This window comes from Pleurodeles waltl, chromosome 4_2 (assembly GCF_031143425.1).
Source record: "Pleurodeles waltl isolate 20211129_DDA chromosome 4_2, aPleWal1.hap1.20221129, whole genome shotgun sequence".
NCBI classification, from domain to species: domain Eukaryota; kingdom Metazoa; phylum Chordata; class Amphibia; order Caudata; family Salamandridae; genus Pleurodeles; species Pleurodeles waltl.
In genome coordinates this window covers 806,160,840-806,185,959 of record NC_090443.1, presented here as the reverse complement: position 1 = coordinate 806,185,959, position 25,120 = coordinate 806,160,840, and the positions used below count along the sequence as shown (strand labels likewise).

Below are 25,120 nucleotides of genomic sequence, written 5' to 3'. Positions count from 1 at the left end.
TGCTTCTCCTGTCTTTGTGACTTCAGCGTTATGGACTACTCAGTTGCCTGCCATGTTGTGGGCTTCAGGCAGGGTTTGTCGTTGATGGACCATGCCATTAGCAAGCTTTTTTTGGTGACTGGAGCACCTCCTGCTCGCTCACTAGTTGCTCCACACTGCCCTACCGAGGCTGCCGTAAAGGAGCCTCTCACTAATTATTTCTTTCTGCCATAGACCCTTCACCTCGTGCTCTGCCCTGCTCCAACTTTGAAGAGCCATCTTTTAAACAATATCCATGCAAGCCCTAAGGTGACACAGTAGGTGGTAAACAATTTGCCATGGAATCAATGGGAACTTGGAAGAATGAGCGCAATGAATTATGCTTCCAATTTAAGATGACACCCACGTTCAAATACGGTTTTTGTTTCCTTTTCTCAACTCAGTTCTCCTTTAGAGGTCTTTAATTTGGAATTCTATATAAACTTCTTTTTTTTAATTATCATTCATGCTTGAGATTATTGAAAGCTCTTACATTCAACCTGATTTGATTACAGGCTATTACTCTGAACAGCAGTGCAGACAGATTCAGCAGTGTTGTAGGCTTGCAGCGGCTACTCCAGCTTCTTGCTTTTGGAAGTTTCAAAGTTTATGGAACACATGACACATGTACTGGGGCCTGTGATGGTCTTTGCATGGACGTCGACCCTTATGAGGCACATCATATCAAGAGAGTGCCCAGAGTGCCATGCATTTATCTGACACTCAGAACTTCCCCAATCCCCTTCGCTGGTGGGCAGAAACCAGATCAACTGCGCTGGCAACTGGCTAAATGTAAACGCAAAAACCACTGCCCAAATCACTGTCACCTTTTACCCTGCCTCTTTTGTCATGGTTAATTCCATGTTTTGCCTCATATGGCTTATTCACCTCTTGTGCTTCTGTTCCCGCCTCCCCCGGGGTCTGTACTTTCATTCCTGGCTTTGCTTCCCGTGAACTGGATCTTCTCTGCCATATTCACTCAACTCCTGCACTCCTGTCGTCCAGCTCACTGAGTATCTCTCAATTTTTTCTTTCGTATTCCACTGTTTTCTGTTTCAATTTTTCGTTTATGCTAGACTCATGTGGATGCTACACCTTGTAAGTACATATTCAGTGTCATGGATGCCCACCCACAAATGTGTGACGCATAAACGTGCCATAGGCCTGGGCACTCGGAAATCCAGCAGTAAAGAAGGGGAAGGTGAAATAAACAATGGCAAACCAAATAGGTCTGTTTTGTTAGAGAGTGATTGGTAATTAATGGGTAGGTTAGTGTGTCTGACTGAATTCTGGGGTTATGTGAATGGGTAGATGTGGGTGAAGAACTGCGTGTCTGGGAGCCTGGACTGAACAATGGGTTAATGTAGGGGGTGAGTGAGCAACAGCACTGATGGGAATGAAGGCTAGCCTTCTGCCACTAACATCACTTAGTTGTAATCATACATTCACTCGCTCATTAATTCACTTGCTCATCCATGCACCCAATTACTCATCCATCTATGGTCCGATTCATTCATCCATCCATCATCTATATGACAACTTAGCTGGCCCACTCAATGATCAGCACAATACACACAAAATATCCACACCCTGAAGAAGGCAGTCTTAGTGCTGGTTCTTCTTTCTGTATGCTAATATACAAAACCTGCAGCTGCCTACTTCAGCGCATTCAACAACAATTAATTGAAAAACACAGAAATTAGGTTGTTGCAGTAGGCTGTGTGAAAGCTAACTATTGTAATTCCGCACAATTACGATTCTTATTCCAAAAATGTGATTTGTTCCTCCAGGACCTTCAAGACCATCTGTAGGTCACACATCGCCCTTTTTCAAACAACTTCAAGGATCTTCAGGAGTATCTAAACATGTGGGACATACGCTGCTCTTTTTAAATCAGTCCCAAGGATCTTCACGAGCGTCTAAAACCTGTAGAGCATACGAGGATCTTGTTAAAACAATCCCACGCATCTTAAGGAGTTTCTAAAACCTATAGACCATACACTGCCCTTTTTAAAACAATCCCAAGGATCTTCAAGAATGTCCAAAACTCGTATTGCTTCTTTGACTAGATATTAATGATGTCCTAGTATGGCTCTGCAACAGACATTTTTATGGGCGTTGTACGTGTGAGTGTGAAAAAAATAATAATATATATATATATATATATATATATATATATATATATATATATATATATATATATATATATATTTTTTTTTTTTGATTTTCTTTCCATTCCTTGGGTACGCAAAGCTCTTCTTCCCCCTACTGGCGCAATTGTGTATCTAAACATAGGGGTCTTGTGTTCCGTAAGCACTGAAAAAACACAGGTTTAGACAAAATAATTACTTTTGGTTTATAGATACTTAAGTGTCTGCACAGTGCATCCCAACATTTTACATAAATGAGAAGAGTGGAGGGAAACCAGTGACTTTTGTTTCATTTTAAAAGGAGGAGAGAGGGGGAGGTTAAGGAACAGCCTCAGGCTATTTTCACCAGAATGTCAATAGTTCCTGAACACATTATCCACAAATTATGTCAGAATGTGTTTTACCTTAAAAAGTGCAGTTCGAGCAGAAGGCTTTTCCCCACCTATGTGGTTAGAAAACTCACACACAGATGAAGACTCCATTAAAGATATTTCACACTTGTCATGGGTTTAAAATGAGTTTATGATAAAGTTTGCACACAACTGATACAATTACACTGAATTTCTAAATATTCGGTTTTATACAAAGGGCAAGGGGGCATATTCTGCACAGTACTCAAGAGGGCTCGAATTGAAGGAAATAAGTTCCGCCGTCATGATTTTTTTTTTTCTTAGAACTAAATATATGGATCAACATTTGATTGGGACTTAAAATAGGAAAGTTTGTGGCAGGGTATTTTATTAGAAGATATATGTACGAGCTAGGTGGCTGGGAACATGGCGGCCGTCGAGGAGGGCGCCACTCCTGAAAAGATAATGTAAAAATAATGCAAGCCTTACCGGGGGCTCGCCGGGCTTGACAAGCTTGACTGAAGGGGTTAGTTTTTCCCTGTTTTCTGATCCGGCGGTGCTGCGATGGACGAGGGAGCTGGTGGGGAGACAGCACTCCTGAGAGCACGGAGCTGCTCCTTTGCAGTGTGCCTCCCCGAAACTCAACCGGGTCAGAGAGGCAGCGGCTCGGGTTTCCCTCCGGGGAAATCAAGGAAGAGCCAGCACAAGTGTAGATACCAGTGGAAGGAAGAAGAACAGGTGCTTTAGGATTGTTCAGCGAGCTGAGGACTTGGGGACTTTTGAGTCTGGTAGGAAAGCACCAAGACTGGAAGGCTTTTTTCAGGCTTATGTTATAAATGCTGTAGAAACTCTTTTTAGAACTTATGGTGGACAGGGTAAAGGGGCAGGTGGGATTCAGGAAAGAAGGGAGGAAGGTGGTATTTAAAAATGGTGTTGGTCAAGTAGCGTATTCCCTCCATAGCGCTAAGAAAAGTAAGAAAAGAGTTGAATTTGAAAGTCTGCCCCGCGCCCCCCTCAGAAATCTTCTTTTGTGAGAAGTAAAACAGAGCAAATTAATAGTTCTGTTATAAGGAAACTGGATGCGAAGAGTGTTGGTGGGCTGAGTTACAGGAGAGCTCGTGTCACCCCTTCAGTTAGGTCTTATTTTCGATTACTGCTGGGCGCTCCCAGGGTGTTAGCCGGAGGGACGAATACGCACGAGTTGGACAAAATGGACAGATTAGAGTCTGCCGCTAGCCCAGAGGGTAGAGGCTCAGACCTCCGGGTGGATGGGGGAAGTGTGTTACAGCACCCTCTTCCTGTGAATTCCCTAGAGAGGCAAGCAGAAGCGAATGTAGTGCAGATTTCCCAACCTGTCGGAGAGGATCATGGGCAATCAATTGCGAATATGTTAAAAGCATTATCTATGGAACTGAAGAGTGGCTTTGAGACTTCTAATGCCAATCAGGTGGAGATAAGGGGTCTCTGTGAAGATTTGGGAAAGAAAATTGATGATCTGGCAGGTCGTACCGCCGCTTTGGAGGAGGAAGTGGGGTAGTTAAGAGTGGCAGTGGAAGAAAATAAGGAGCAGATAAGATATTTAAAAGAAGAAGAAACTAGGGTTCTGGCTAAAATGGAATCCCTGGAAAATAATCTGAGGAGAAATAATTTGAGGTTTCTCAGGGTCCCAGAAGGGCTGGAAGAAGGTGACTTAAAAGGGTTTATGGCGCATCTGATAAAGCAAGAGGTAAATGTGGAAATATCAGAGGAAGACATTGTTAAAGATATTTAAAGGGTGCACCGGGTTCCGGCTAAAATGCCTCCCAACAGGGTCAGACCAAGGAAAATCTTAGTTTATTTTCAGACATACTCCTTGAAGGAACATATTCTCGCCCAGGCACTAAAAAAGAAATCGTTGATGGTAAACGGTTCCCCTTTTGAAATCAGGTCAGACCTTGCGGCTGTGACTTTGAACAAACAGTGGGAGCTGGGTAAAAGAATAGATATTCTGAAAAAACTGGGGGCTACAGCTACAGCTCAGTTGAGATTTCCTGCGTCTCTAAAAGTTATGGTAAATAATAAGATGTATAATTTTACGGCTGGAAGGAGGTGGACAAGTTGATTATGAAAATTGAGAAAGAGGGCAGGAATGAGGCAGGTCTAACCTAAGATTGGAGTGTTCCCCTGGTAGGGAGGTTTTGTGGGCAATGTCCTAACTTCGGAGCGGTGATCCTCCTCTGACCTAGGTCAGGACAATGTTTGGGTGGGTCCCCAGGGGAGGAGGGGAGTAGGGTGATTGGGTGGGGTGCAGGAGGAGTTTAGAGGGGGGCACTGGGTGGGATGTATAATAGTGGTAAAAAAGATTATTTTTGGTGTAAGTAGTTTGGGGGGGGGAAGGGAGGGAGTGGCGGTGATGGTGACCACTGGGTGGGGAGTATATTACAGGGAAAAAAGATCCTCAATGTGGTAGGTGGACCTGGGGGGTGGGGGAGGGATGGGTGGGTGGGGTGTAAGAAGGTAGGAGGTTTGGATGTTGGAAAATGGCAATAAAGAACTTGAGACTCCTGTCCTGGAATGTAAATGGTCTCAGGGTAAAGAGTAGGCAGAAAAGGTTGGTGCAATATTTGAGAGATGTCCTGTTCGATGTCTTGATTTTACAAGAGACTCATCTTTCCAGGGAGGAATGTTTTGAAGTTTTTAAGACATGCGGGTGGGTCCAGCAGATAGCCAGCTCAAATTGTTTGAGTGGTAGTAAAGGAGTGGCTGTTCTAATTAAGAAACATGACAGTATTACTTTTCTGGAAGGGCCCCATAGATAACTCGGACAGGTGGGTGGTGGGGAAGCTGTCTGCTTTTGAATATCGCTTTACCTTGGTAGGATATTATGGTCCTAACAGGGATGATGTAGGCCCATTAAGGGAACTCTCAGATTCTCTTTTACAATATTTAGATCCTGTAATATGGGCAGGTGATTTCAATGTTTGAATTAAGAATTAGATAGCTCAGCGGGTAGTAGGTCCAAAGTAAACGAGAAAATGCAGGGTTGGATTCGGGTAATGATGTCCCAATGGGGGTTATATGATGTTTGGAGGGATAAAAGGGGGTCAGAGAGAGGTTACTCTTATTATAATAAGAAGTATCAGCATCAGTCCAGAATTGACTATTTCCTGTTGGATATGGGTTTGAGGGACTTTGTTGAGTCAGTTGTACATATTGGGGCCCATTTATCAGATCACTTGGTGGTTAGTTTAGTTCTTAGGTTGCCAACAAAAAGGAGGGGAAAAAGGTGGACTCTAGACAGAACCTTGCTTCTGGAAGATGAGGTGGTTACGGAATTGCGGGCAGATTCAGAGGAATTTTTTAGAATAAACATGGGTTCAGCTCCCTTAGCGATAGTTTGAGATACATTTAAGGCCTTTTTGAGGAGATGTCTGATTAGGATTGCTGCATATAGGAGGAAATTATATAACGAAGAAATAAGTAGGCTGGAGACTCAAATATGACAGTGTGAGCAGGGAATGTTAAGTAAGGAACAGGGTGAAGAGTTGGACAACTTTAAGCAACTTCAGACAGCTAGTCTGGAGTTGGCAGCTCTTTTGGATCGCAGGGTTAGATTGAGATGTGAAGCTAATAGGGTGATGCATTTAGAGTATAGTGAGAACAGCAGTAAATTGTTGGCTTGGAAGATAAAATCAGATAGGGTCAGGAATCGGGTGACAGAAATCCGAGATGAGGACTCGGGTGAGATTAGTAAAGGCGCTGAGCAGGTGGATGAGTTTTTTAAAAATTTCTTTAAGGACTTATATACAGAGGATTTGAAGCCATCGGAGGAGAAATTGAAGGAGTGGCTTGGGGAATTAGAGTTACCGACTCTGGATGAAGAGGAGAGAAGGATGGTTAATGAACCGGTACAGCTAAGTGAGGTAGAAAGGGTCATCTCAGCAGGTAAATTGGGGAAGGCATCAGGAACAGATGGGTTACCGATGGAGGTTTATCGAGCTCTGGGTAGCAGCATTTTAAAAATTCTGAAGCAATTATGTAACAAGATTATGGGGGGAGATGAGAATCTTCTTCCTTCTTGGAAAGGGGCGATTATTATGTTAATTCTAAAGCCCGGTAAGGACCCTAGGAAGTGTGATTCATAGTGCACAATATGACTGTTAAACTCTGACTATAAAACCTTTGCTAAACTCCTGGCTGATAGATTAGCGATGGTGATGGGGAAACTCATACATACAGACCAGAGAGGGTTTCTGAAAGGTAGGCATATGCATGAATTGACACAGGGATTGGTAGGGTCGATTGATTTAGCTTCGTCATTGCATATGCCTTTGGCGGTGGTAATGGTGGATGCAACAAAAGCATTTTAAGGGTTAATTGGAGTTATTTGATGACGGTTTGTGAATCATATAAAATCGGAGGCCAATTTATTAGAATATTGAAAAAAACAACTATCAGGACCCAAGTGCAACAATTTTGGTTAACGGTGTGCTCACTCCTTCAGTAAAGATAGAAAGAGGGACGAGACAGAGGTGCCCATTATCCCCTCTATTATTTGATCTTTATATTGAACCATTAGCCTGCAGAATTAGGAGAGATAAGAGAATACCGCCTTTCCGGTGTGGAGACCTGGTTAAGAAGATCTCTTTATATGTGGATGATCTAGTGATTTATACAGCGAATCTAAGCCAGGCTAAACCAGTTCTACAAGAGTTAACAGAGGATTTTGGGGGGATTTCTGGTTATGCGGTTAACAATCAAAAGACTGAAATTATGGCATGGAATATGGAACTAAATGATGAGGTAGCGAATGTAAAAAAAAGAAGTCAAATATTTGGGGATTACGGTGACACATGATATATGTAAAATGGTGGAAATAAATCTTGCTCGGGTTATGAGGGAGGTGGACCTTTTACTGAGGAAATGGCTAAATCTTCCACCAACTATTTTAGGTCGGATTAATGGGTAAAAATGGTGATAGTCCCTAAATTAACTTTTATTTTCAATGCATTGCCATTAATGTTTAACCAGGTTGCTTTAAAGAAATTGCAGGGGAAAATTAGTAGTTTCATTTGGGCATCAAAAGATGTTCGTATATCATGGAAAAAGCTCAGGAGAAAGAAAGAAAAAGGTGGGCTGGCAGCTCCTGATATACAGTGCTATGCATGGGCATATCTGTTAAAAAAATGTAAGACAGAGTTTTTATGCATTTCACCGTTCTGAGCTGGGGCAGGTGTTAACTCCTATGATGGAAGGCCAGGCGGTCCAGAGAAGTTTCTTGTATAAGTTTGGGGATCCGAAGTTCTTCAAAAAAATTTGATTTAAGATATTATATAATTGAGCAGTGTTGTGGTATGAGGCGAGGAAGATCACGAAGTTGTCATATTATAATGAATATGCGCCGATTTGGGACTCTCCTGGCTCCCCAGAGTGGACTAAAGATGCCCTGGCTATTCCCCTGAAAGAGGCAGGTTTTTTTGCAATGGAAACATCTTTGTTATAATGGTGAACTTAGACAGCCCTCTTCCTACCACGATATTAAGGTTATCAAAGTCTCTAAGTTTAAATACCTTCAGATGAAGTCCTGTGTTGGGAATGTAACAGAGGAAGTGGGATGTACTAATGGACTGGTGGACCAGATGCAGCTGGACATCTCAATGAAGAATGAAGTGGCGAGATGGTATTGGCTGATGTTGGATATTGTGGATGGGGAATTTAACCTCCCGGAAGAAATCTGGAGGGAGTGCTTGCCGGAGCCGCAGCTTAAAGACCTTTGGCAAGTATCTACTACACTGTTGTAGAACACTGTTAAACCCGCTGCGTTAAGGAGAAATCATCTATTCTCTATCCACAGAGCCTTCTGGACTCCCAAAAAATTGTCCAGGCTGAGACAAGATAACGTGGTGGGGAATAAGAAGTGTGGTTTTGCATCAGCTGATCTACATATGTTTATTGACTGCCCTTTACTTCATACGTTTTGGCAAGAGGTGGGGGATGCAATTAATGACATTCTTCCCTCAAGCCCAAAGGTAAGACCTTCGATTGTGATGTTTGGCTGCTCATATGAGACACAGAAGATGGGTAGAGATGGAGCTAAACTGTTGTTTTATATGATGCTTGTGGTGAGAACGGAGATTTGTAGGAAATGGATCAGCCCTGTCCCCCCTACTTTTATCGAATGGAACAATTCTCTAATTCACTATCATAAATTTGACCGTTATAAAGTTTGTAGGAGACCTGTTGTTGTTGGCTTTTGACCTCTGGGCACTTTACCACTGCTAACCAGTGCTAAAGTGCATATGCTCTCTGTGTAAATTGTACTACTGATTGGTTTATCCATGATTGACTATTTAATTTACTTGCAAGTCCCTGGGAGAGTGCACTACATGTGCCTAGGGCAGGTAGATTAAATGCTACTAGTGGGCCTGCAGCACTGGTTGTGCCACCCACCTCAGTAGCCCCTTAACCCTGTCTCAGGCCTACCATTGCAAGGCCTGTGTGTGCAGTTTCACTGCCACTTCGACTTGGCATTTAAAAGTACTTGCCAAGCCTAGAACTCCCCTTTTACTACATATAAGTCATCCCTAATGTGTGCCCTAGGTAAACCCTAGAGCAGGGTGCTGTGTAGGTAAAAGGTAGGACATGTACCTGTGTAGTTATATGTCCTGGTAGTGTAAAACTCCTAAATTCGTTTTTACACTACTGTGAGGCCTGCTCCTTTCATAGGCTAACATTGGGGCTGCCCTCATACACTGTTGAAGTGGCAGCTGCTGATCTGAAAGGAGCAGGAAGGTCATATTTAGTATGGCCAGAATGGTAATACAAAATCCTGCTGACTGGTGAAGTCGGATTTAATATTACTATTCTAGAAATGCCACTTTTAGAAAGTGAGCATTTCTTTGCACTAAAATCTTGTTGTGCCCTCCAATCCACGTCTGGCTAGGTTTAGTTGACAGCTCCTTGTGCATTCACTCAGACACACCCCAAACACAGGGTACTCAGCCTCACTTGCATACATCTGCATTTTGAATGGGTCTTCCTGGGCTGGGAGGGTGGAGGGCCTGCCCTCACACAAAGGACTGCCACACCCCCTACTGGGACTCTTGCAGACAGGATTGAACTGAAAGGGGGCTTGGTGCATTTCTTAGAGACTCTTTGAAGTCACCCCCACTTCAAAGGCACAACTTAGTATAAAACAGGGCCTCTGCCCTACCTCATCAGACACTTGCTGGAGAAGAAACCTGAACCAGAAAATACATCCTGCCAAGAAGAACTGCCTGGCTGCTCAAAGGACTCACCTGTCTGCTTTTCTACAAAGGACTGCTGCCTTGTTGTTGGCCTGCTGCCTTGCTGAACTCTTGCCTGGCTGTAAAAGTGCTCTCCAAGGGCTTGGATAGAGCTTGCCTCCTGTTCCCTGAAGTCTCAGGACCAAAAAGACTTCACTCTTCCTCTTGGACGCTCCGTGCGCCGAACTTTTCGACGCACAGCTTGTTCAGCGGCAAGAAAAACGCCGCACACCGACGCTGATCAACGCGACGCCTTCGGGACGACCGAAACTTTGACGCACGGCCTTGCAAGGACAACGCCGCCCGACTTCCCGGGAGAAATCGACGCGACGCCTGCCGTGAGATCGAAACTTTGACGCACGGCCTCGCAAGGACAACGCCGCCCGGCTTCCCAGGAGAAAGACGCTACGCCTGCCGTGAGATCAAAACTTTGACGCACGGCCTCGCAAGGACAACGCCGCCCGACTCCGCAGGGGAAATCGACGCGACGCCTGCCGTGAGATCAAAACTTCGACGCACAGCCCCGCAGAACGACGCGCAGACGGAAAACAAGCAGGAAAATCCACGCACAGACCCGGGATATCTGGTAATCCCCGCGACCCACAGAAAGAGACTGTCCGCGCGCCGGAAAACGACGCTCGACTTCCCCGCGTGGAAAATAACGACGCAAGTCCGTGTGTGCTGGGGAGAAATCGACGCACACACCCTTTTTCCACGCACCTCTTCCTTTGTGGCCCTCTGAGGAGATTTTCCACCAGAAACCAGGTACTTTGTGTTTGAAAGAGACTTTGTTTACTTTCTAAAGACTTAAGACACTTTATATCACTTTTCAGTGATATCTTTACAAATTCATATTGCAACTTTGATCGTTTTGACCTGAAGATACCCAGATAAATATTATATATTTTTCTAAACACTGTGTGGTGTATTTTTGTGGTGTTATGCCATGGTGTTGTATGATTTAATGCACAAATGCTTTACACATTGCCTTCTAAGTTAAGCCTGACTGCTCGTGCCAAGCTACCGGAGGGTGAGCACAGGCTGATTTTGGATTGTGTGTGACTTACCCTGACTAGAGTGAGGGTTCTTGCTTGGACAGAGGGCAACCTGACTGCCAACCAAAAACCCCATTTCTAACAGATGTGATCATATGATTATATCCTTCCCTCTGCTTCCCGCACTAGAGTTTTGGATGGGACGTCTGTCCTGGACAGGGGTGACGAGGTTAGGGTTGGGAGGAGAGCAGTTGGGTGAGAACCTTTGCTGCCGCTCCCCCCCCCTATTGGTTATGTGAGGGAAATTTGGAAGATGTATGAGGATCAAAAAAAAAAAAAAAAAAAAAAGAAGATATATGTCCAAAGGAAAAAAAAGGCAGAGTTCACTGGAACAGAATCAGGTGGATACATTCGAGATTAACAATTTATTTTATGAATGTTTTTCGATTTTAATTTTTATTTAAACACGTCTCAGCGGTTTTTATTTAGGGTCTACACAGACCCATGTACAAAGATACTAGATACACTGACTACGAATCACAAAAATACATAAGGCACATGATTAAACTAAACGGCCAGTGTGGCGGAAGATGAGCCCGATGCCCTAGATATCAGAAAAAGGGATTTGGGAAAACCAACCATGAAAGCTTTTTCTTAATAAAAGGGTTTAAGAAAAAGAAAAAAGAAAACAGGCCAGAGCAGACCATTCCCCCCAAACATGGTTATAATCAGGCTGTGAAGTGCTATCCATACTCATTTGGAACGGAAGAACAAAAGACCTGCTTGGTTTTAATTCGGCTTTGCATCCCTGATGAATTGAAATGAAGGAGCAGGGAGAGTGTGCTATCTCCAGCAAAAAACAAGATGAATGTTCAAAAAGAGAATGCAAAATCCATGATCCGCAGTTGCACACAGATATTCCTGGAAAGAGTCCAAGGCAAGGTGCCAAAACAACCCAAAACTAAATTATGCCTCTGCAAAGATAAAATGGGAAGTTGACCAATGTGAACAGTACCTTAATACACTGATGTTCCAAAGCAGAGACCGAGGAAAAAAAGAAGCAAAGCAAACTGTAGCTCCCTGCAAACATTTTATTAAGGAAGCATAGCAAATGTAGGACAGTGCGTCTAATCTGTAGTATCTACAGCGTTAGTGTGCAGATGCGCTCCTTGTGAAAGAGCAAAATGGCGTCACTCACAGTGAAATTAGATGATGGCTGAGGTGAGCCAATGCATGCTTTAGAGGCAGGAAGTAAAATGTGACTGACAACAACAGGTCAATGAAGTAAGGGAGCTAACTCAAATCCCCCATCAATAAATATTTTATAGTTGCAATTTTACTAAAATAAAAAAGCCTTGTCTAACATCAGAATTAAAAAGGATTATTTTATTTATATACCGCATGCATGAAAAATATACTTTCTCAAAGGTTCACCGGCGCACCTCAACCCTCAGTGGGTATGTTCACCCTCTTCTGCCTGCCAATGTAGGAAAGCGTTAGGCACACTGGGGCCCAAACAGAGTCCACCTGTAGTCCAAGACACTAAGAGTGTCCCTCTACATCCTTCTTGTTCGTAATATAGCAGTTGCCTCACCAAGCAGGCACTCATTGTTGGATCCAGAAACAAAGACTGCAGACACTGATTACTGGTGCAGCCTGCACCATTCCGAAGCAGCCAGCAGCTCAACATCTCCTATTTTCTTGGGCTTCTGATGGCTCAGCAGCAGCAATAGACAGCTACATGTGATCTCCTATTCAAATCGGCAGCAGTCAGCTCTTCGGGGCTTCTCCTGTCTGAGACTTCGGCATCACGGACTGCTCCATTGCCTGCCATCTTGTGGGCTTCAGGTGGGGTATGCTACTGATAGATCGTGCCATCAGCAAGCTGCTTTTGGTAGCCAGAGAACCTCTTGCCCACTCACAGGTTTCTCCACAACACTCTGTCCCGCCTAGACTGCCATAAAGAAGCCTCACACTGAGCCAGGTGGGCTATTTTTCTCTGCACTAGATGCTGAGTAATGCAGTTATGCATCTGCCTCCACCATCCGCTCTGCCTGTGTAACGAAAGAGTGTACTGTTTAGACGTAAAATACTTCCTTATGCTTTGTAATGGAAATCAGAAAAAGACTGTAAAACAACCAACAGCAGTACTCTGGGCTACAGCCAACCCCCACTCTATATGTTTATTAAAGTATAGCTAACAGTAGGTGACACAGACAGATGCGCTTTCAAACCAAAGCTAAAAAGTACCTAGGGTGTGGGCAGTAGGCACAACAAAACAGTGTACAACATAGTCTTGACCCGTGTGTAATAGGTTAATACTGTCTAGATAGGATTGCCACAAGATTCCATAAAACTTGTTAAAACAGCATTCCAGTTGGCTGGTAATTTGTGGAAAGACAAACACATCAGAGTCTCCGTTGGTCAACCCACACTGGTTCCCAGTTGCAGAAAAATTTAAAAATGCTGTGGTCCATAAAAGCATCCCTTCATATACTTCTAGATATTAACGCCAGGATCTTAGATGACACATATTGGGTTGCATAATATAATCTTCAGCGAGCACCCAAGTATAAAACTCAAAAATGTGGAAATTCTCTTTCTTGGGTATCGAAAGATGGAACAATATCCTAAACTCCCTTTGTTCTCAGTCTCTGGCGCTGGCATTTCTCTTTTGTACAGGAATTGAGAACACGCTCACCACTGCGCTGACGACATTCTTTTATGTCTTTTGTCTCTTATGAACTGCCACCAGGAGAAAAGGCTAGTTTTTTTCCCTTCAAGAGCAGCACTACAAGGGGATTCGTTTAGTAAAAATGCTTTACAAGTGTACACAGATTAAGCTACACCTGGATGTTTATTATGCACATTTAGCTTGTACAATAACAGTTCCTGGTGCGCTCCTGGAATACGTTTTAAGGAAATGTGCACGACCTGAACATACCCTAGCAATCATTTTACAGAGATCCTGGAGAGCAACTGTTTTAAAAGACTTCTGCATCTCAGACATGAAAGATCCCATCAAACTGCAACACAAAAGACATCTTGACTACGTGACTGGAATAATCAAGTGTAATTAAATATATACTTATACAATAATGAGACGTTTTGCTTACCTTTATCCTTTCTATTGAGGCTTCTATTCTTAACTGCTGAACAGTTCTTCTTGCCTGTGCTATATTGTTTGTGCTGGTTGTTTTGGCAGACATCTTCAAGGGATTTTCTGAATTTAAACAATAACAAATGAGTTACTAATTTCTTAAAAGGGTGATGAAAAGTACATTAAATGACCACAGGTCTGCATTGTATTTTTGTGTCGTACGTTCATAGACTGGCATGCACTGACTCTGCATCTGCAAATTCATAGAGGCCGAAAAGTATTCAAAATGTACAAGCTGACTATGTTAAACACAAATTGACAACACTTATTTGCATTGTTTTTAAAATAAAAAACATCTGTTATGAAAGAAAACAAGAGTTTCAGATTGGGAAGAGGTATAATTGGAAGGAACGAAGTGAGGTTACAGGAGAAGATAGAGAAGAGCGAATAAATCTGAGGATGGGAAAAATGTGAGGGAACTTGAAGTGGAGACGAGAGGAGAGGGATGTCATTTTCAAGTGTCATTTATATGTTACGCTCTACCCATTCATCTCACTTCTTATGGAAAGATACTCCCCGCAGATGCCATATGTACTCAGTAAGCCCTCCTGAAAACTTCCACCTTAAGACATGTTTTCAGAAACGGATGGCCTGGTAGTTCATTCCGAGTATGGGTCAGCAGGTTATTCCAGACTTGCTTCTTCTTTGGACAAGTAAGTTTGAGCACAAACTAGACCGTCTGCATGTTCATCTCAGATAGAGGGCCACTACCAAGCGAACCTTGGTATATCAAGCAAACATCTTTAATTAAATCCTGCTGGGAGTCAATACAATTTTGTCACTGCTGGATTCCCATTGCCTGTCTACTTAAGGCTGCACACTTATCAGACTCTCCATTTTGAATGCCTGCAGGTATCTGATGGCTGAGTACTGGTAAACCAGTGGAGATTGGATTGGGATAGTTCAGTCCGGCCACAAAAACGTCTTGGTAGTGTCCTGGTCTGGGTTGGCTCGAGACAAAGCACATTATTACTCGCCAGTTAAAACGGATGGTTGCATTTCTACACAAGCTGAAACATTTGTTTTTCTGTCAACTGTTTAGTGATTTGGCAAAGAAGGGTTTTAGTGCCAGCAGGTGAAACCTACTGGAGTGAATCTTCAAAGAAATGGAATACTCGGCAGGAAGATGCTGGTGGTTTTATCACCAATTCTTTAGGCTCAATAAAATATCAGTATATTGCCATGAAATGCTAAAATTGCAATAAATGGATGGTTAAATCTCCATTTGTTCACGCCTCACTGATCCTCATTATGCAATGGTTGCTTCACCACATTTCAATGATAGTCAGGACATTGTAAAACTGTGAGCTGATGTTACCAACATTCTTAGAGCTGTGCTAAAGAGGAGCCATACAAACTAGATCAACCAGATCCCCTATCTCACCCAGAGTGTGGTCAAAGATCTGGATTCTGTTTGTATTGTGGTGAGGCTGAACGTCTAGTTCAAACCGGTCCTGTATTGCTATTAAGGCTTTCAGGAGGGGTCAAGACCTGCCTTTTTAAGGGAGAAGAAACCAGTGCGCAAAAGACTTCCCTCTGTAGCATCTGCCTTGAACATTTTGAAACGCCATCTATTTCTCCTGTGAAACATTTTCCACACTGAGGATGGGGTTGTTTTCATGGTACATTCAGACTGGGTAGAGTGTAATCAATCAATCAATCAATCAAAAAATGTATAGAGCGCGCTACTCACCCATGAGGTTCTCAAGGCGCTGAGTGTATGCAGATTTAGACTGGGTTGAGAGTGACCACATTGCAAATATATCCAAGAAGGAACCTGAGTACGTCCAGACAGTTGATGCTACACCACATTCTTCTGGACTATTCAATGACATGGCAATTCTCTCTGTTCTAAAGGAGAGGAAGCTTGCATTGTCCATACTGCGGTGCACCTATTCTGTCAGGAAGAGAAATGTGTTCTTCTGAAGGTCATGCTGCGTCTGTTTGGAGGGGTGGAAGATTGCATTGTTGAACCCCATGCTGTGCCCGTTTTGTGGGTAAGGGAAGCTGCGGATGCTTATGTGGCACTGGTCTGTGTCTTACTAAAACTAAAAATCTTTTCTCTAAACAAATGCTAAAACGATTGCCATTACTAATGCTTAATGCATGTAAACAGTATGGCCCTATATATTTTGGGGTGTGGGGGAGAAGGAATCCCAGTAGACCTGGCCACACAAAGGTTATTGGACTATAAACACCCAACTTCAGGTACTGAATTTGGGCTTTAGCTCAGTTCAAAGCAAACTACTCTACTTTACCACATACTATGTTCAGGAGCCAATTGTCCATGCTTTTCCAGCTTAACAAGCAGATGGGCATTCTTCTGAACTACAGAGCATGAAATTATAAAACCTGTAAAGAAATTAAATAGTTAATTGGCCTAAATTAAAGAATATAGACGATCTAGTGACTGAGACCTCAGAGTCCTGCAATGCGAGTTCATTTCTACAATGTCTCAGTTGAAGACACTACCTCTACTTGTCAAACCCATTCACCTCACCATATGTAACCTGATACCTGCTGACATGTGGAAAAGAATGGTCACCACACATCAGATCACCCCTTATTATTGAACATTAAACAGAGTCCTGCATTAATCCCTTCATTGCTTTATTGGTCCCACTGGGCTATGCAAGTTATTACCACTTTAAATGCACATGTTCTGCTCTGTTCCAGACAAAGCAACATCACGTCAGCTCCAGAAACATCTGTAACAACAGCTTCTTGGGTACTAGTCAACTCAGTGATCAATCATCATTACTATTTAAAAATTGTCAGTTGGATTTATTCTTTTTAAACGAGCAGCACTAGAGTAGTGTTGCACAATAGTTGATTAAAAATTAAACATTTCACTGCTTTTTGGGACAAAACAAAAAAAATCTACAGAGCTGCAGGTTTTGTGAATTCCTCTTGCTAAACTCGTTAGTAATGGCTTAAAGCTGGACCACAGCTCATTAATTTAAGATTTCAACGTCTCCTTGTCAGAAAAGAGGTTAAGATATAACGTCTTGAATACAACCATTAAAGTTATAGGGATGTATCACTAAGTGAGCACCGGAAGTGCTACTTTAAGACAGCTCCTGTTACAGTTTTGGGTTAACTAAACTCTTTATCTACTTGAACAGCTGGACCAGCTGTATTTTACAACCTTCGACACTGGTAAATGGCCGTTTGTCACTAACTTTAAAATAACTTGTGGCATTTGGTTGGAGATGTTGCATTTCTAAAATTATTACAAAACAAAAACTTGGCGCAAAGCAAAATAACACCAAAATATGCAGATCAAGCACAACAAAGCATTCAGAGCAGAACACAACAAAACAATTGCAGTGCTATACAAAAATAACAATGAAATAATGCAACATGAAACAATACAGCACAAAAACAACAAAACGCACTGCAGCAACAAAATACAACACAACCAATGTCAGTAAAATATCTTAAATTGACCAAAGAGTAGCCATAAAAGCACAAACAATAACATAAATACGCTAACATTTCTTAACAATCACAGCTTGGCACTAACATTTCCAGATACAGAACATATTAAAACAGCCATGGAAAGTTTTAATGTTTCCACAAAAAAAACAGGTTGATAATACCACGGGAAGAGTTCATAAAAAGTATAAAGCGTGTGAACCAGAATATCAGTAATGCATTAATCTAATCTGAAGCTATAAAAGAATACACACAATCAATCTCGTTCCTTTCTAAGGCATACAATTGCACTAAAAATATTAAATCAGAAAACCATATAATAAGATAACTGTCTCCATGATTAATTAAAACAGTAAAGGTATTAGAAACGCGTCGACTTAGAAATACAATATCGAGAGCCCTCTACGCACAGCAAAGGAATTGATTACATGAAGGTACAATTTATGAGGCTGATTTAACCAAATAATTTCCCTGATCACAAGGTACATTGCAGAAATCTGGTTACATCAAAACAGGTATTTGCAGAGGTAATTGCTGTAATATCAGCGGCGCCTGCCTATCCCTTGTTATCTTGAAATCACGCAGTATGGGCAGCAGATGACGTTTCCTAGGCAGTAGATAGAATGTGCAAGATATTGTAAAAGGCAGAATGTACTGGGCGGTTCTTTGATCACAAATTCTCAAACCAGGTGCCATAGTTAGAAAACACAACCGGGAAGCACACAATATTTAATTTAAAGCGCGACAGATACAACCTGGGGTAAGAGTTATTAATCCACAAAAGATACATGCTGGTTCACTTACCAACAATAATCAACATGATACCGCACTAGCAGCTTGCGTACTTCCTGAATTAGTCTGAGATCTTCAAATGTAGGCGCATACAATTGCTTCACTGCTTCCTTGCCTATTAATGCAGCCTTTTCTGGGTCACAAAAAAACTCTTGGAGCCTTAAAAACGGAAAAGTATTTTTACACATGTCTACCTAAGAATACAGTAAACCCTCACCAGGGTTAAACCGTGTATTAAAATGTGCTGAGTAAGACTTGGCGCTGGCTTTCGCCACACAGAAACCCACAATAGAAGAGGGTGGCTCGTTATGTAGTCCTCAATGTAAAATAAGCCTAACTCACGATGACAGATGAAAGTAGGGCAACACTGGGGGACCACCAGCAGCCTCCTTAAACATTTGTTCTCAACTACCTGAGGTGTATTTGCTGCTCCCAAGCCCCAGAAACCAGTCCCATACATAGTGCTAGACATACATTTACTCTTATATAAAGTGAGCAATTCATTAATAAGTTTATAATCCAGTTTCTGTGCAAACCTGAAAATCGCCTCTAAGGATCTGATAATGTGTTGCGATATGATGCTAATTAAATGGTCCCAAGTGAGCGATAAATGAAAAGAAATTCCCAAATATATTACGGCCTTAACCTGACCCAACAAATAATCCTCCATTATATGGACACATTTCTGTGTTCCATGGTTCACAAATCATAGAAAAGGTATTAAATAGATTTGTATTAAGATCCAAGTTCTTCATAAAGGAGAAAAATTGTACTCCATTTGTAGTTCTGGTCAAAAGAACTGCATCGTCTGCATAAAGTAGGTCGGGGACCGGGCCCTTACCTACAAGTGGTAAGTCCTTCCTATGTTTTTCTAGGCGGTCCGCCAACCCGCATTTATAAAATGTAAATAAAAAAACAGGGCTAAAATACTGCCTTGGCGGACCACTCAGTCAGATTTAGTCAGCTCTGTCCATTCCACAGTCAAACCAAAGCATCCCCTCACTGATGCATCCCTATGCAGATCCTTCAAAAGTCATTACTATGGCACCTCCACTCCATCTCAGACATTATAGACCAGAGCTTTAAGCAACTGTGTCAAATGCCTTAGTCAGTTCCATAAATGCCATATGTACAGCTGCATCCTTGGCTTTTGTGTATTTTGCAATAATAAGGAATACATTAAGTGATTCCTCTACTGTCCCCAAGCCACATCGAAAACCATTCTGTACATCTGATAAAACAGGCTTCAGTTCAGCCCGAGATTCCATTTTTGCCAAGAGACGCTCCTTAGGACCTTGACTGTGTTGTCTAGCAAAGATATTGGCTGATAACAGCAGGGACCATTTCTGTCACCCGTTTTAAAAATTGGTACGATCATGGCCTGCAGCCTTCTTACTGGGAGAGGATAGTTAGAAAAGACCCTGAGGACATCAGTTAAAATTGAGCCCAAAAAGTCTGTATTGTTTAACAAATCCATTGCGATTTCATCCGGACTTGGGGCCTTGCCACTCGGACTATCCTTAATAGCTGCAACGATCACATCCACCACAAATGGAGGATACAAGGACCCCTTCCACGGTACATTAAACTCGCATTCCAACACCAATCCTTTATTATTAGGCTGGGTGGATGATTAGAGCAAATGAAAGTGGTTAAGCGAATTTTCAGATAAAACCAGAGTTTTCACTGTTGGGGCATTTGAGTTAATAATTTTCCAAAAAACACCCAAGTCCCTTAATTCCCCAGCTGCAATAAGGTTTTAGTTATAATGATGCTCTTTCTTCGCTCAATCACCCCCTTGTAATACCTCCAGCATTTCCTGACTTCCTCGTAAATTAGTGTTTTTTTTCCTAAGCATTTAATAGTTTTCTATGGGCCATTGAGTAAGAGTTATCAAACCATCTATAAGGCATGTTGCCTCTAGGCTTGATGTCTACTGTCAAATTTAAGGACTCACAAATAGCAGACTAAGAATCAAAAATCTTTGGGGGTTGTGCTCCATGATCAAAAACGGTCTCAAATGCTCTCATACTCACCCTCAGCAATCCTTGCAATAACCGTTTTGGGTCTAGGTTATTCCATTTAATCCAGGCACATTTATTTTTTGAGAAAGTCAGAGCAACTTGGTTAATCTGAGACAAAGTAGGTAAGGTGATGGATTGGCTTTCATGAAAGGGATCAACCACTATTGGCAAAAAAGGAAGCGCTAGTGTGAAGCACCACTTTGTCAGAATAGATGGAAAGGTAGGGTGGCTTCAATGACAACACCTGCCGCAGAGGAAATGGCCACAAGGAAGGCTGTTTTCAAGGTGAAAAGCCTGAGAGAATTGTGGAGAGGCTTAAAAGGAGCACACATCAGGAATGTCAGAACCAAATTCAAATCCCATTGGGACATAATGAATGGGGATGGAGTAAATATATGAGTAAAACCTTTGAGGAACCTAGTAACAGTAGGAGACTTAAACTAAGAAAGTTGATCAGGGGACCTCAAAAATGCAGAAATATCAGAGAAATAACCTTTCAGGGTGCCTATAGCAGAGCCCTGCTGGGCCAGAGAAAGGATAAACCCCAGGACTTCAGAAAGAGGGGCAGAAAGGGGGGCAACGGACGTGTCTGTGCACCATACCACAAATTTATTCTGACAGGTGTATACAGTTTTGGAGGACAGACGTCTGGCTGCCAAAATTACGTTACAGACGTCAGGCGGAAGGTCAAAAGCTGTCAACTGTCACTGCGCAATCTTTAAGCAAGAAGGCGGAAGCTGGATAGGTTCGGGTGGAGAACCCTCTCCTGCTGCTGTGACACAAGATCCTCCCAAAGGGGCAGTCTGATTGGAGGATCAATGGGCATGCTCAGTAGCTTGGGATGCAAGACTCTCCATGCCCAGACTGGAGCCACAAGAATGACTTGGGTACGGTCATTCTTGATCTTGTTGAGAATTCTGGGCAGAAGTGGTATGGTTAGAAAGGCTCATAAGAGGCCTGAGTTCCACTTGAGACGAAAAGCGTTGCCAAGCGATAGCCACCTTGGAAACTCCAAAGCTCAATACTGAGGACATTGCGCATTCTCTGCAGGGGCATTCAGATCTAACCAAGGCTCTCCCCACTGCTGAAAGAGACCTTGCTCCACCTCTGGATGGAGACACCATTCATGATCAACTAAGCATTGTCAGCTGAGTTTGTCTGCTCTGGTGTTCAGAGGGCCCACCTGAGGTTGAACCATCGGGGATATATCCTGTTGTTCCAGCCATGTTCAGACGCACAGCGCCTTCTGACAAAGGGTCCACGACTACTTGCTGTAGTACCACATGGCGGTGGTGTTGTCTGTGAACCCCTGCACTACCTTTTCCTTGAGAGAGGAAAGAAACCCTTTCAATGCCAGCATGATTGCCCGGCGCAACAACAGGTTGATGTTGAGTCTGGACTCCGCCAGGGACCAGATCCCTCTGATCTCCTCCTCTCCCACATGGCCACCCCATCCCAGGAGAGACGCATCTGTCACTCCTGTCAGCTCTGATTGGGAAAGGGAGAGGGATCTGAGTTTGACCCAATCTTTGTTCATTAGCCACTGCTGCAGCTCTTGCACAATTCCCTCTGGGCAACCTCTGAGTCAGTCTCACCAAAACCCTGGACAGAGGCTGAAACATCGGTATAGCCTGAATATCCTGGTCTCGCCGCTCGGGAGGATAATCCTGAAGGTGCACTGTGTCAAGAACAGCTCTGATGAAAGGAAGCATCTGCGAAGGAGTCAGGTGTTACTTTGGCACATTTATAGTCAACCCCAGCCAATGGAGGAGGTCCACCGTAGTCTGGATGTGGGAGATGACAGCCTGGGGCGATCCAGCCGCCAAAAGCCAATCGTTCAGTAGGAGGAAGACTGAAACCCCGACCTGTGCGGATAAGCTGCAACCACCGCCATCACCTTGGTGAGCACGCAAGGGGCGCTGGTAAGGCCAAAGGGGAGCACTATGAACTGAAAGTACTCTTGGCCTACCATAAACCACAAGTAACATCTTTGGGCAGGCAGGACCGGGATATGGAAATAAGCGTCCTGCAATTCCAATGCTAACATCCAGTCTCCTGGATCCAGGGCAGATGAAACCTGAGCCAGAGCGAGCATTTTGAACTTCTCCTTCCTGAGGAAGAGAGTGAGGGACCCAAGATCTAGAATAGGGCAGAGGCCCTTGTCATTTTTGGGTAACAGAAATTAGCAAGAGTAGCAACCACAATCTACTTCTGGCATAGGAACCCTTTCTATAATTCACTTGGCCAAAAGAGCTGTAGCTTCCACCCAAAGAAGTGCCAAGTGATCCTCCGTCATCCAATCATAGGATGTTGGCATGGATGGGAGAGTAGTCTCAAAGGGGAGGGAGTAGCCCCTTTGGAATATCTGCAAGATCCCCCTGTCTGACGTGATGAATTGCCAGCAGAGCAGGTGATGGCTGATCCTGCCTCCGACTGGCCTCTAGTGGGGAAGAGTCAGACTAGGAAGGTTTGGAGGCAGCTGCAGAGGAGGGAGGAGGTGGGGGGGGGGGGGGTGGGGGGGTGAGTGGGTTTGCCAGGCCGCTGGCTCCCTGATCCATAAGGTCAGTGGATCCCACGTCCCGGGCCGCACAGGGGCTGAGCAGCATGCGTGGCACAGTGGTTGGACGTGATAGGGCACCCCTTCCATAGCCATGAAAGAGGCAAAAAGCAGGTTGAGAAGGAACAGGGGCAAGGCCCAAGGACCTGGCGCAGCATGAGAATCCTTGAAGGGCTCGAGCACCAAGCCTGCTTTTTCTCCAGAGAGACAGGTGCCATAAAAGGGCATGTACATACAATTGGCTTGGACATTCCCTGAAACGACAGACTTATTAAACCAGGCGTGGCGCCTAAGGGACACTGTTGATACAACTGCTTTGCCCAGTGACTTGGTCATGTCCAGCCTACATCGGATCATGAATGTTGCTGCGTCTCTCCCATTAGCAACTGCTTGGGAGGGTACAGCCCGGGCCTCCTCCAGGATCTGCGGCAACACTTGTGAAACCATATCCCACAGGATGTGGGAATAACGGCACAAAAGGCGTAGGGTGATCATAGACCACAATGCCAGGCTGGCAGAAGAAAACATATTCTTCCCAAGTATACCCAGCCTCTTGGATTCCCTATCCAGGGGTGGGGAAGGGATTACACACTGGAAGTGGAGGCTTGGATAACCAAGCTATCAGGGGTGGGGTGTTGCGTAAGGAAACTTGGGTCACCTGGAGAAGGGCAATGAACAATTGTCCTGTTCACAGGAGCCCTTATGCCGGGTTTGGGCTGGGTACTCAGTACAACATCTGTGAGGGCTTCATTGAAGCGTGTTGGGGGCTCAGAGGATGAAGCTCCAGGCTGAAGCACCTCTGCCGGGAGGTAGTCCTGACTGCTACCGAAGGCCGCTCAAGGTCCAGGACCTCAGCTACTCTTTGCACCACCATAGAATATGAAGCACCCTATGCCGTAGCCATGGTAGGATGAGAAAGCATACTAGTCTCTGAGAAGAAGTCCAGTCCACTGGCTTCAACGAAGTCTGTACGGCAGTCCATAGTCTCTTGGAGCTGGTATTCCAAAAGTCTAGCGACCCCTCCCATTCCTCACCCTACCCTAGCCCACAAGAAATTGCCTCAGGATCCGATATAGGAGGCACGACTCTTGTCAGAGTCCGCGTCTTATGACACCCATCCGGCTCCATGTCAGAGTCGGCTATTAGGATGGGATGGCACAGCCGGAGGCATGGACAGTGCCTGGGAGCGTCAGCATCGTGGGAAGGTTGAGATGGTATGACTGATGCTGTCCCAGATCCAAGCATGGATCCATGGATGCCCTTCGGAGCAGAGGCCGAAGCCGCTGGTGCGGAACCCAAAGGAGTCCCTTCTGACTCTGCATGGGCCTGAGGGAACTCCAGCGGTGTTGAGCTTGCCAAAATGAGGAGAAATGCCCTCATAAAACACTTAGCTGTGCAGGGGTCAGTTTGGCTACTGGAAACTCAGGAAAGTTGGGAGTCAGCCCAGATACAGACTCTGCAGATGGAGGCCTAAAACGACGATGCTCACGCTCCCCCATCTCGTCGGCCAATGGACGAGGTGAAGCCAAAGAATGTTTTACTTTCTTTGACTTCTTCTTGTGCCTCGACATACCCGATTGTCCCCAGGACTTGGAGTCGGACAATGATGATGGAGGACTCTGACCACTCCAGAGACCTTCCTCTCGACCGTGACTAACTTGTGAAGTTGAGTGCCGGGCTGCCATCAGCTTCATGGACCGCTTCCTCAAAGCCTTCGGGTGCATGGCCTGACACTCTGAGCACGACTTCCGGTCTTGGTAGGGCTCCAAACACCAAAGGCCCACAACTTGTGGATCAGTCACAGACATCGCCCGATGACACGATTTGCAGGGCTTGAATCCGGTCATTCCGAGATGTCATCCGTGATGCACCAGAAGTTAGTAACTCTGACAAAAGTAAAAAAATGACTGAGGGGTAGATCTCTTCAGATCCGCGCTGGCTGGCATGGAAAGAAAATAACTGACATCACTGCGTAATGGTGACACCTATATAGGATCTGCGATGTCATATCTGTTGAGGAGGATGCCAACGATGGGCATGGAGCAGATTGACATCACCTAACGGCGCACAGGGGCATTGCTAGATGAAGCCTCCAGATCTAGACTGACACCTGGGGGAAATTCTAGATGTCTCTATCAGATAATTTCAGTACCCAAATTAGGGGGGATATATTGCTTGTCATGTCTCCTGTAGCTAGCTAGCTGATCAGTAGCATTAGATGGGGCCCTAACTGACTCCTCTTGATTTGAGGAGTTATTAAACAGCAATTGCTCCATCTTGGTCACTATCTAGCACCACACTGCAAAAGCTTTTCATTTTCTGTTGTATCTTAGATTGACTTGAACAATAGGTTTTATGTGAACACGTTATA

General features: G+C 44.0%; 1 protein-coding gene across 5 annotated transcripts in view; it reads right to left on the bottom strand.

The window, feature by feature from the left end:
* GNG12 (G protein subunit gamma 12) overlaps positions 1-25,120 on the bottom strand; it is a 338,055-nt gene that overhangs the window by 11,002 nt on the left and 301,933 nt on the right. For all 5 annotated transcript variants that reach the window (XM_069232461.1, XM_069232463.1, XM_069232460.1 and 2 more), the window contains one exon: positions 13,895-14,001. In XM_069232461.1, coding sequence (XP_069088562.1) covers positions 13,895-13,987 — 93 coding nt within the window. In that variant the 5' untranslated portion in view covers positions 13,988-14,001. The remainder of the gene's footprint in view (positions 1-13,894; positions 14,002-25,120) is intronic.